The 12,696-nt window shown below is 40.4% G+C and overlaps 1 protein-coding gene across 1 annotated transcript in view; it reads right to left on the bottom strand.

The window, feature by feature from the left end:
- Positions 1-12,696, bottom strand: part of LOC310985959 (integrin alpha-5-like) — a 38,511-nt gene that overhangs the window by 14,165 nt on the left and 11,650 nt on the right. The window contains exons 7-18 of the mRNA XM_083971642.1: positions 12,407-12,532; positions 11,994-12,038; positions 11,646-11,689; positions 11,457-11,513; positions 8,883-8,935; positions 7,846-8,054; positions 6,673-6,864; positions 6,535-6,580; positions 6,332-6,445; positions 4,464-4,519; positions 3,738-3,895; positions 2,422-2,559 (exon numbers count right to left, since the gene is read on the bottom strand). Of these exons, the coding sequence (XP_083827768.1) occupies positions 2,422-2,559; positions 3,738-3,895; positions 4,464-4,519; positions 6,332-6,445; positions 6,535-6,580; positions 6,673-6,864; positions 7,846-8,054; positions 8,883-8,935; positions 11,457-11,513; positions 11,646-11,689; positions 11,994-12,038; positions 12,407-12,532 (1,238 nt within the window). The remainder of the gene's footprint in view (positions 1-2,421; positions 2,560-3,737; positions 3,896-4,463; positions 4,520-6,331; positions 6,446-6,534; positions 6,581-6,672; positions 6,865-7,845; positions 8,055-8,882; positions 8,936-11,456; positions 11,514-11,645; positions 11,690-11,993; positions 12,039-12,406; positions 12,533-12,696) is intronic.

Genomic DNA, 12,696 nt, shown 5'->3' with positions numbered 1-12,696 from the left:
TCACACTTGTAAATAAACTCAGTCCACTCGCTGCCTTTTGCACACCAGCACCTGCACTTTATTTTACACGGTCCTTTTATTGTTCTCTGTTGTATTTTATGTCATTGTTGTATTTCATGTCATATTTATCATATTTATTGCTTGCATCACAGTTGGCTTTAGATTCAATTCAATTCAAAATGTTTGCACGAACAAGAGGTTTTCACACTGTGAGGCCAATGACCCAGGAGAGCAATACACGTGGGACAGAGGAGCAGACATGCTTGTATATAAATACATAGGCCGTATACTGTATCAAATAAATCAATATGTAATCTATGCCCGAGGCAACAATACCACACAAGTCATAAAAAAGTCAGTAAAAAAATAAAAAGCCATTCTTCTTCTCAGAGTCATAACTCAGTCTGATCCTAACACTGGCATGATACAGTACACATGTTTTAGATTCATTGTGACCGTTCTCACATGTCGACTGTGAATACATGTCTGTAAATCTATATCATGTGCGTCTGTATTCTCAGTGTGCAATGATGCACAGTGCAGATGTTTAGTTTGTGTCCAAATTCTCAATTTACATGCTGCAGTGAACCAATTGGTGTCTGTTATATAGGGAACATTAAATGACAATATAATACTTCCTGTTTACATCCCCAAGTCATCATGGGGAATGTTGTTTCAAAGATTGATTCAAAGATTCCCCAAATAAAAGAAAGAGGAATAATAATGGCAAATTATCTGACATAAAAAAAACCCATAATGTCCAATCACAATTGTACTTAGAATGCTATACTCACTCTATTCATATTTACAGTGTGTGCACCGTGCAACATCAAAAAACAAAAAAAAATCAACAATTTCAAATTGTGCTAGCGGGCAGGGACAGATTTGGGATGTTGTGAGGGGAAGGTGATCAGTGAAAATCCTCCCTCACCAGGAGAAGAGAAAAAAAATCGGTGTTTTCTGTTAAATAAAACAGCCACTTAGACACACACGACACTCACACACCCACACACCCACATCACATACTAACTTCACCTTATATCACTCACATAAACATGTGCACGTTTTCAGGCTCTGGCTCTTGCTTTGGTGCAGGAGACCACTGACAACATACATAAACAAACCACAACCAGATGTCTGGGAGCTGAGCGCCGCCCCACCCAAACGGAGCTGTCAGTCCTCCCTCTGTGTTTTTGCAGAGCCATGACTCGCCAGTCCTCCATAAACCTTCCAACTCTTCATATATAGGAAACAAAAAAAAAACACCAACGAAGACCAGAGAGTGCTGTAATCAGCTCCTGCTCTGTCAGGCTTGACCCTCAACCTCTAACCATATGTGGTTTAGAGTTAGAACGGGCCCTTACATTTGATGTCAATTTTTAAAATGGCGGCCTGTAACCTCTTTGCCTTTCAAATAAATGTCCTCTATGTAGACTATAAACAGTGGGATGTGTGCTGTGGTAGAAAGAGTAAGGCTAAACACATATAGTTCTGAGAACCATTGTGTATATAAGAACCACTTGTACATGGTTTCGGACTGTTTGGTAAAGTTTTGTAAAAATATTCATCATGCCATCTGTTATCCTCTCTCCCCACTCATAATCGTTATGGTGACCATCTGTTTAGTTCATAAAATACAAGGCGTGTGGCCGTATAAGTGGTGCGGTATCCATGTTTAGTGTGGTAATGTCATATACTGTACACGTCATATCCCTGGCGCTTCCAATGAGAAGCATGTTGAAGCAGCGCACACCATAAAAGCTAATCAGTATCACTGTTAAATGTTTCAAAATACAAAAATATATTAAGTTTCAAGTTTTTATATTTACCAATCCTTAGCCTATATGTCAATTAAAAAGTTAAAAACCAAAACCAAACATACACAGATTACTCAAGACTACTTTCAATTGCCAAAGTCAAACAGCAAAATCTTTGCAGATATTTTTCACTTCACCATTTTGCTTTGAAATGACTAAAATGATTGATTCAATAATAGTGCCTGTTGGAGCAATGGAAATTTTTGTCACTGCAGAATTTGGTTTTGATCCAATATTGAATCAAGAGCATAATTTCCACTGGGGAGAGGGAGGGGGATCACGCTCACTTTCCAAAATCCCTTTTTCCCTCTTGACTTTCAATACCTCAGTTTAATTTACTCACTAAACTCTCTCTAAACAGAATATTTGTACTGTGTGTTTCCAGAGGATGAGAAAGCAGGGTTGATACAAATGTTGATATTTTCATATAGATCATATTACTGTGAGCTCAACAAATGACACAGTGGGTGATCATGTGAGTTTTCGCCCCATGTTTTGCTTCTCAGGCTACACAGAAGCTACCTAAAAAAGTGTGATTGATGATGTAGCTTTAAGGCCTTCATGTAGCTATGTTTTCAAGCGTTTATCATTAGGTAACACTTACCTTCTGCTCTATGAGCTGCTCTGTCTGATAATTCAGGATTGGTCTGAGTCCATGCTGGGCCACTGTGGCATGAGGGTCCAGACTGAAGTTGAGACTGATGTAAATGGGAGAGAGTTTATCCCGAAACTCCTCTTCACCCTGCAACAAAGATGCACATGTCTAAGTAACTGGTGTTTGATAACTGTGTCAAATTCATATATTGTCTATTGAGGATGGATCAACCTCCAGCTGGTGCACAGCTTCAGTTTTCCAAAACAAGCAGAGGTGAAAACTATCTAAAGACAGTTAAATTAAAATCAGTGTAGATATTATAGCCAGTGTTTTAGTGAAATTATTGAGATAGGGTAACAATGTCACACTATATGAAATAAAACTGATGTAACAGGAACTGCTGGCTTAAAAGGAGGTTTTATGTGTCCCCTTTAAAGACAGGAGTACAAGGCAGGGCAGGTAAGTGTGGACAAACAGGTGAGCGAATGGTTGGCGGTCTCTGCTCGAACCCTCTGTTGTCCTGTCAAAGTGCTCTGATCATTATGGCCTTACAGTGAACATCTACACATGACCTAAGTGTTTTTGTCAGACAATTCACTTTGATCAGGTCACCAACTGAGTGACGGGAAAATTGGTACTATACAAGCCTCGGCACAAATAGCACTTCAAATGGAAAACTTCAAACTCTGCGTATTAGGAAATGACTTTAACCTCTGTCCTGGCAATGAGTTAATTGCATTCACCTGGTGCTGCAGGTGCAAAACAGTCTCTGATTAGAAGACTGCAATGAAAAGCAGCCGCAGCCGCGCTCTGGCACAGGATTAACAACATTTGTGAGGGATGTTAAAAGGCATAGGCTTGAGTGTCGCCTGGGAAATAGTAAATGCACATTACTTTCATGTTTGTAAATGATCTGTTTTTATTTTCATCATCAGATGACAGCATGCAATATGACTGAAATTAAAGAGACTAAAACAGTTTATGTACAATATGGGGCTTATTATCATAGTTTTGGCCAATGAACATTATAATGTGCACTCCTTTCAACAATGCACACAAACAGTCATCTGTAAACGGCTGCATCCTGGACTGTAGCCTTGTAACAAATCCAAACTTAAAGGAGCTCATGTGAGTTTTCTTGTTACTGTTTGGATCCAGTTTCTCACCAAAATAGATGATTTGTTATCCATGACCCATTACAAGCATGTCAGGAGCATTTACTTCGTTTTAAAACCTTTTTGAAACTGTTTTTGTGACTATTGTAAAACCATTCCAAATGTATATCCAGACTGCTAGCACTGAGCTATGAACACAGTGTGACTGACCCGTAGGTAGATTGTGGTGTCATGGCAGGAGCGCTCTCCATTGGCAAGGCTGAGGGTCTTCACCAAACTGGGCTGCTGGCTGTCCCGAAACAGGGTCCTCCTTGTGGACTCCTTTTGGTTTTGCTTCATACTGTCCAGCTGAACCTCAACTACAAAAGCTTTAAAATACACACAAAAAGACGCACACTCAAGGTATGAAAAAAGTGAATATGCTGTATATGCGTGCATATATAGGTCATGATACAAACAAAATGCATGTACATGTATGCATAGGCACACAAACACATTTGGACATACCATATTTATGTATCACCACATACATACACACACATGCAGTGGTAAACATTATTATGGTATAGCGCCTTTACGTGTTATTTTGTTCTACATACAGAAACACAGAGGGTATTGCTATGCAGACAACATAGACTATACACCACGCATTTGAAATAAACAAACACACACACACACACACACACACACACACACACACACACACACACACACACACACACACACACACACACACACACACACACTCGTCTAAACTACCAGAGCCCACCAAGTTACCCCTGTATTTACATGATTGTTCTTTTATCTTGATCTTAACTGCCAAATTGACCACAGTGAGGTCCAGCATACTTGTGGCTACACAAAGAAAGCACGGTAATAGGGACCATCTGTACGTGCGAGTGATCATGTGTGTGTGTGTGTGTGTGTGTGTCTCACCTAGATGAGAGGGGAGGTGCTTCCCACTAGCCAGCAGGCAGAAAGTGATGCTGACACTGGAGGTCGGACACAAAGCACACAGAAAAAAGAAAAAAAAAAACACTTAACATACAGTATACACACGCTGAGCTTACGCGGTTGTGTTTACTCTGATGTGGAGTACTTCACTTTTGTGTTCAAAGTTAGCAAAACAGATTTTAAAAGATTTTACATTACATAGCAATATACTGTAGCAGCAAACAACTGAAGTAGTGACAACGGGTTATCAGTTTTATGGTGATCAGTGGAAATATTAATAACAATCTCCCATTCCCATATTCTTCATGAGAATAAATCATAAACTAATAATCGGTGGATAATTAATTGGGGCATCGGCATCCTGAATGTTCAGTTATCTAAGTCTTTACTGTGGTTAGTCCCTGGAGATAAGTCCAAGGCTAACCCAGTGTGACCATGGAGTCAATACCATTCCAACTTTGATGAGAGGGGAAACCCACAAGCTGCTAACTGACTAGTCCACGATGCTTAATCAACTTGATGGGCACATTATTGACTGTTGCTGCTATCATTTGTTGGCTAACTGCCAGCACTGCTGTGGAGCACATCACAGCAAGCTCAGGCTAATTATTAGCCTGAAAAATACAGGCTACACAGCTATTATAGCTGTGGCTGATTTGTTTTTGTGTTGGCTCTTGTGAACACAGGATAACTTTAATTACTTGTTGTGTGTTTAGTGGGAACATTCACTGGGCTTCCCAACACTGAACAACTGAAAATGGACTTGTAAAGCATAATGGTCTGAGATGCTGGTGGTATATTTTTCCAGAAAAAATAAATTATTTTGATACTGTTTATGTCTGCAATGTCCATTCATTGTATTTACACTGATCTTACTGTACTTTTTATTGGTAGTGGCAAATTCTGCCAGGTCTGCTCTCCAAGCATGAGGGACCTGCAGGGAAGCAATGCACACGTGCTTCACTGTTGACTGTTCACTGTCTCTACATTATGTCAATGAGTTACTGCTCATCCTAATGAGACAACCTACTGCTGCTGTTTAAAAACTCTCAGATGACAAAACACAGAAAAACCACATGATTTTGTGTTTTCTATTAAATTACACTTGCTACTACCATGGTAACTATGGACAAAAACCTTCAGAGAATCAGCAGATACACATAAGGGTTGTACAAATGCCCAAATGAACTGACGGCACATTTTGCACTGATGCCAAACCATATCTGATTCATTTCAAGAAAGTTACAACCCTTTTTCCAACCTTTTCAGAGCTCAATACTTCCCTCTATTCTCTCCACCTTTTTCATATTTCCATAAAACTACTCCACCTTTCTACCACTTCCTCTTTTCCGCTCCCTCCTTCTCGTTTTTGTCTCCAAGGCAGCCAAAAACACCAATAAACACAAAAACAAGACTCACTTGTATCAACCCACCGGGCAGATACTGAAACACCAGCCAGTTTGGCAAATGCTTGCCACAGAAGTCTAAAAATGTTCCACATTTAATGTAATGGTTAAACTGAGCTTGTGGAAAGAGCTTGACTGAGATTGAAAGTGTGGTGTATTTTCCCTTTTATTCACTGGATCTAAGAATACTGAGTGTGTAGTTCAGAGCAGCCTGGACAGGAAACTGGTAGGAACATGAAGTCATTTGACATTCTCGTGAGGAGAAGTTTGGAAAGCTGCAATTGAACTAAGATGTGTGTTACATAACATTTGCGAGACTTTTCCATGTTCTGTTACTCTGTCAGGGAGCTCATTAACTGCTCCCACTACACTGACAAATGCTGCATGTTGGACAAAACTGTGTATTATCTTCCTATTAATACACAAAGGGAAGACGAACTTTACCAAGACACATCAATGGTTTCATTTCTAGTGGTCAGCTGACAGGTCTTCTCCTCCTGGTTGAACATGGTCGGCTGCACTGTGAGAGATGCACTGGCACTCACTATTGGCCGAGCCCTGATTGAACACAAACATACCATTGAAGAATAAGAACAAACAGAACTTACTTTTCATGTGTCATTACATAGCTTAGGGTGCTAACGTACCTGTACAGCACGGCTTTATCGACCCCAAACGCACCGACAACCAGATCTGTGAGAGAGAAAAGTTCAGTGAAGACATCATACATGAAGATAAGTGCTGATAGAGGTCTGGTGGGGGTGGTGGACTGTTCTCTGCAGTACCTGGGTAGCCATTTTGATCCAGATCTCTGTTGCCTCGCAGAGCAAAGCCAAAACTGGCTGGGAAGGAGCTGGAAGCCCATTGGCCAGATAGAGTCTGAGTGGGAATGTCCATCAGTCCTCCAGCACGACCATTATAAATGAGAACCAATCCCTGCTGGTCTTCTCCTCCATAGGGACAGCCAATGGCCATGTCTGATTGTAAACAGCAGCAACATAATATTACACTCTTTTCTCAAAATCTGTATACAAACTGTATAATATTTTGCATTCAGAGAAGCTCACACTTTGGTACACTTAAATCAGCAAAACTATAAACAATTACTGTGATCGACTGGGATAGGAGTCAAGTTTTTTTTCATGTGCAAGTTCAGTCCTGATTGTTATCCTCAGGTAATTTGCTTCTTTCCATGGTGATTTACTTCGTTAGACTTGGCTTGGCTTGAGTGAATGAAATGGTGACTCTTCCAGTAACTTGTCAGTTGCTGCCAAATTTGAAATAGCATTATAGCAGGTTTTGAGTGTGAGTGCTGAAGCATTTCATATTTTACTTGAGCATTATGATTCGCAAAACCCTTCAGCTTCTCAAATTTGAGTCTGATTCATATCGGTCTGAACTGAACATTTCTCAGTTTTACACTAAATGTCAACAAACGATCTGAAGATGTCCGTGTGGATTCTGAGAAACTGCCATTTTCCAATCATTATTTCACAAAAATAATATTATGTTTGTTCTAGAATGAACTTTAGACTGCTTAATGTTATTCACATGAAAGTCCTGCAGCCCGTGCATTTAAGAGTACAAAGCCCAAACATAACTTTTATGTTTGAAAGCAACACATCTTAAATTTTAGAGGGTGAAACGTTGATGTTAAAATACCCATTAAAACCATCATGGTTGACTGATGACACCGCACTGAGCTCAAATTGATGAAACTGAAATAGGCTCACATACTGTAATCAGTACTGTAAGAACCTTTAGGACATACTGGCGAATAATTTATCCCATACACCTTCACATAAGGTTTTACTATACTAGTTAAAGGTATTCAGAAAAGAAAATCAAATTTGTATTCCTTACTCAGGTAAACTCGTGCGGCAACTCGTGGAAACTCGTAGAAGGAGGTGCGACAAACAGGACAAACAGCCATTTCTGAACACCTTTAAGTTAAGTACCATTAAATCCATCTTGGTTGAGATCACCCAGAGGAGCCAGTGATGTCCCAAACCGACTGAAGGCCTGCTGACCAAGGAGGTGTGACTGGCTTGCCTCCAACTGCAAGGGGCCCCTTTGGAGGTACACATACACCTTTCCCAGCTCCTCCAGACGTCCATTAGGCCCCCGACGCATGAACATTGGAGCTCCCACCACCAGATCATCCAGACTGGGGAGACAAACAAAGACAAGACAACAGCTGGTTTTCAGGACCCAAATATAATCTTAGTTGCTATGTGATAGGGAGGTATCAAAACAAGAGCTGTTGCTCTCCACTTCTGGAGACAGTCTCACAAACAACAACTCACAAATTGCTCCTTCAACAATTTTCCCGTCTTTGTAAGTTTTGCTATTGTTGACATTAGCGTTTGCAATTGTTCACTTAACAGAAAAAACGTCAGCTCTGGTTTATTTGAGCAGGTTATGAGTTAATTTGAGTATTTCTATATCCTCTCTCCTCCTTAGAAACAATATTTTGGATTGCTCAACATGAACTCAGACAAAATGTAGAGAGTGACTAATAATCATGTCTGTCCCTATGACTCATTGATACTAAATAAATAGCAGTATAAAATGACTACATAAGGTATAACACTGTTGGGATTTTGAAATCCAATATAGTCTAAATTACTGCAGGGCTTTCTCTCTAAAATCACTTCAAGATGATGACAGTCATATGAAGGGCTAAAAAAAGGAAACCAAAAAATAGTTCTCACAGTGTGTTTCTAATGGGTCAAGAGAAGTGAAACAACCAATAAGGGCGCATATAGTCAGAGTACAAAATGTCTAAACAGAAGGGGAAATTCTTATGACACATTACAGAATGACATTAAGAGCTACTGTAACAAGTGTGTGGGAAAGTTGCGGACAGTCATGCTGTTGACCTCTGACTCAATGACCTTACACTTCACTTTCAGTCTTTCCATATCTTTACCCACTTCAGCTCCCTCCCTTTATTTTATTTTTTGTCTGTGTCACCGTCGCTCAGCTCACTCACCCGTCGTTGTTGATGTCCGTGGCTGCCACTGCGTAGCCAAAGTAAGACCCCATCTGGAAAGCATTACAAACAAGACCCAGTTAGCCTGTAATCACACCATGGTGTAGAGATCCCTTTTTTTCTTTCATTTTTTTCCCCCATGTCCTTTTTTCCCTTTTGTACCTTCCACCAACGCCCCCACAAGCTTTCGTCTTCAATCTCTCAATCCCACAATCCCCCGGGGTCTCCTCTCCTCCCTTTTCATGCAGCTCAGTGTCAGAGCTTCCGTAAGCTCCAGGAGAGGTAGGGGGTCTGAGGATCGGGGACTCAAACGTCTTTAAAACTCACTTGGAGAAAATGCTCATGGGGTTTAGGTTTTTCCGGTTTAATTTCATATGTATGATAAATTAGGGTCATGTTACATCCTAGGGTGACTCTCACTTTTCAAAGTGATTTGCAGAGCAGCTACACTGAGGTGAGTTTGGAGACCCTTGTGCAAAACAAAACTGAATACTGCCATTGTCTTTCTGTACCACACATGCAACACAGCACATATTAACATAAATCAAACTGAGGCGAAGGACAAAGTTCAGATCCATCGCGGTATCCAATGGGGTCACACTCTACCCCCCACATACATTCACACTAATACATGATCCAACACTTTCTGTGGAGATGAACCAGCTGAATGTTCACCTGAGGTGCAGAGGGATCAACCATTATTAATTAAACCAAGCTATTTAGAACCAGAGCAGTCCAACCCACCCCATGATGTGATACTATGCCCACAGTGGCCCAGGGACATTAAAGGAACTTCGAATATCGATAATATTACAACAAGCAACAACCTCTGTGCTGAAAAATTAGGCCTTCGAAGAAGTGCTCAAAACTGCAATTTCTTAAAAAAACATTTGAGACTGGTTCCAAAAATCAGTCAATCCCCACACTCTCATGTTAAAATGTCCAGCTTTACAGCAGTGTTTGGTTTCAAGAGATCCTCCTTCATAACAACTTTACTGTACGGGGGTGAAATTTTACATAGCTCATGCATTAAGATTTTATTGAAAAGGCTTTAAGTGCTGCATAATTTAGGGTGCACCACTTTGAGTGACAGGTATAGTTGCCAGCAGACAGCATACACCCAAGTCTCTGCTCACACGTGTCCATTTTTAATTAGCCAGGAGTTAGGTCGGTTATTGCCCAGATAGCGATGGTGGAGCAGCCCATTTAAAGAGCTACAAAACCATTTTTTAGACACATACATAGGTTACATCCCAGAGGCTACATGCATTTTTATTTGGTGTCTAAAGTATCTGGACACAAAAAGGATTCTTTAGACAATAACATATAGCTTGAAGACACTTATTAGCACAACAAATGACAAAAACTGAAGTTGCATTCACCCAATCAAAAGGGCCCTCCTGTACAAAGACGCTCTAGTGTGTTTTTGCAGCTGACTTTGACAGAGCAGTTCAAGCACCCACAGAGCACAGAGAGTTTACCTCAGATCACTCTCACTGCGACCTAACAGTTTACTCAGCGCCCTCCAGCCTGAGACTGACACTTCTGAACAGTCACTGTTGACCTCCCACACCGAATGCACAATACCACACACACACTCAAGACACATGATTTCCCTTGTGTGGATGGTCACACGCTCTTACTTGTTGCGATATGAAGTCTAGTTGAATTACATGAGAAAACAACAGACAAGACAGACAGACACAAAGGAAGAGCGTACATTTTTTCAAGTTTGTCTTTAAGCAACAAGCCTAAAATAACCATAAGTATGATAGATCCAGAAACTGATATGAAGTTAACGTGATGTTTCCAAACTCTGGGATAGAAAATGTGTATCCTCCCTAACCAGTTCCCTTTCCTACTTGTGCTTTAACGTTTGGGTTAACATTTTTGCAATCTTGCAATGGAAAGCTAATTGTGAAAGAACAAAAAGCAAATTTCACATCAAAAAATTGTAACGTTGGAAGATATCCACTTCATCTGACTTAATCAGATAGTTTCAGTCTGACCTTACACAGAATGAGGATTTTCATTTTCAATGAAATGGGGATTGTTTCAAAAATACCAGTAAAGTGTCTTTAAGAGCTGTGGTACTGTGCATCTTATCTGTTGCACTTTTGCTTCCAAATAAGTTTAGGCGGTCATCAGTGGGGAAAAACGCACAATAGATGACTAAATATTTTGTGTTCATCCAAAATGAAATTTGCTGCTGAGTAAGTGGCATTTGGTTTAAAAAATAATCTGGGTTATATTTTAAGCAACATGACTAAAATCCAGTGTGTGACAGAGCAATGCCCTCTCTCTCTGGTACTTCCATTTAAAAAGCACATGCTGAATCAATACAGTGACAACATGAACAGTATCCTGGTGTCTGCTGTTTCTGGGTTTGATTTACAGCTTTCAGAAGCCATGAGCTGTGCATACAGTAAGCTAGACCTCTGACCCTGGTATAGGCCTCCTCTCCACAGGGCAAATTCCTTCATCTTCAACACATGCCACTTTGGATGTGTACCCACATATGAAAATAGGGGCCAGCCTAAAGTACAGAAAATCTCCAGCCAGATGTGCACATACCTGCTCCCCTGTCAGGTTGAGCAGAGACTTCAGATCTCTTCCGTTTAATATGGACACCTATTTTGAGACAGACAGAAGTCGTTATTGATTATAAATTGTGGTTCTCTCAATCTCATGTATGTTTATGGGACTGTCATTTAATTTTGCAGACTATTTGCACTGAAAAATTAAAATGTGGGGACTCCTTACTAAACCATACAGCATGAGTCCTTTGGGAACTCCTGTGATGAAATCTGAAAGAGGCAAAAATGTTGAGAGAAGTTATTTCAAGACTGACAACTATGACTGCAATACAATGCTGGATAAAGTTTGTGACCCATGGCAAAACCACAGTTATCAGATTTTTTATTTTTTTTAAATGATTTTTGGGATTTCAAAACGTCCTCGCTTCCTGTAAGACTTAATAATCCCTTTCCGTTACAACACAGTCACATGTGCCAAGACTGAGCGGTTAACTATTACACTTGAGGGAGCAGTCAACAAACTCTGTAGTCAGCCATGCATTTTGGCTCTTAGTACTGTAAATATGACCCTCACCTTCCTCCCCATCCCCACTGAACTCGCCACCAGCCACAGAGTAGCCTGCAGGAGAGATGGAGGGTAAAGACAGAGCAGGAATAGTGGAAAACATTTGAGTTGAGAAATGGTGAATAAAACATTACTGACAGTCTGTTAAAGCTTGGACTTAGTAATATTAAAATATTCATTATAAGAAGCATGAAAGCAGGGAGCACTAGTGCAATATTCTGTAGTATTGTTGGTGGTTGGTTAACTTTTGCTTATCTGTATTACATGTAATGCCTTTTTTCTATCAAGAGAACTTGCTTGGCCCAAATTGTTGGACAGACAAATCAATGATTTGGATCATTAGATTTAAAAACATAAAGCAGCAGTAAATGTAGCTGTTGCAGCTTTGCAATGAGGGCACAACATCAACAGTACATTCTCACCCAGGTAACTGTCATCATAGCTCCCCTGCACCTGTTGGGTCTGAACCTGCCCGGCAACTGACAGCAGAAAATAAGAGGGGTAGTAGGCCTTAACAATCTCCTCTGTGGTGGCTGAGATCAGCTGACCTGAGGGATACAGGGGTGAAAAGGTCGGGGGTTAAAATAAGACATCTGACTTTTGAACTCGAGCTGAAGCCGTTCAACTGTAGTTCATTGACTGACAAAGATGACTGATTGATTTTCTGGATCCTTCAAAGGAAAGAAATCCATTGAGCGATATCTGCTGGACA

This window comes from Trachurus trachurus, assembly GCF_905171665.1.
Source record: "Trachurus trachurus genome assembly, chromosome: 5".
NCBI classification, from domain to species: domain Eukaryota; kingdom Metazoa; phylum Chordata; class Actinopteri; order Carangiformes; family Carangidae; genus Trachurus; species Trachurus trachurus.
This window is presented reverse-complemented; position numbering and strand designations above follow the sequence as displayed.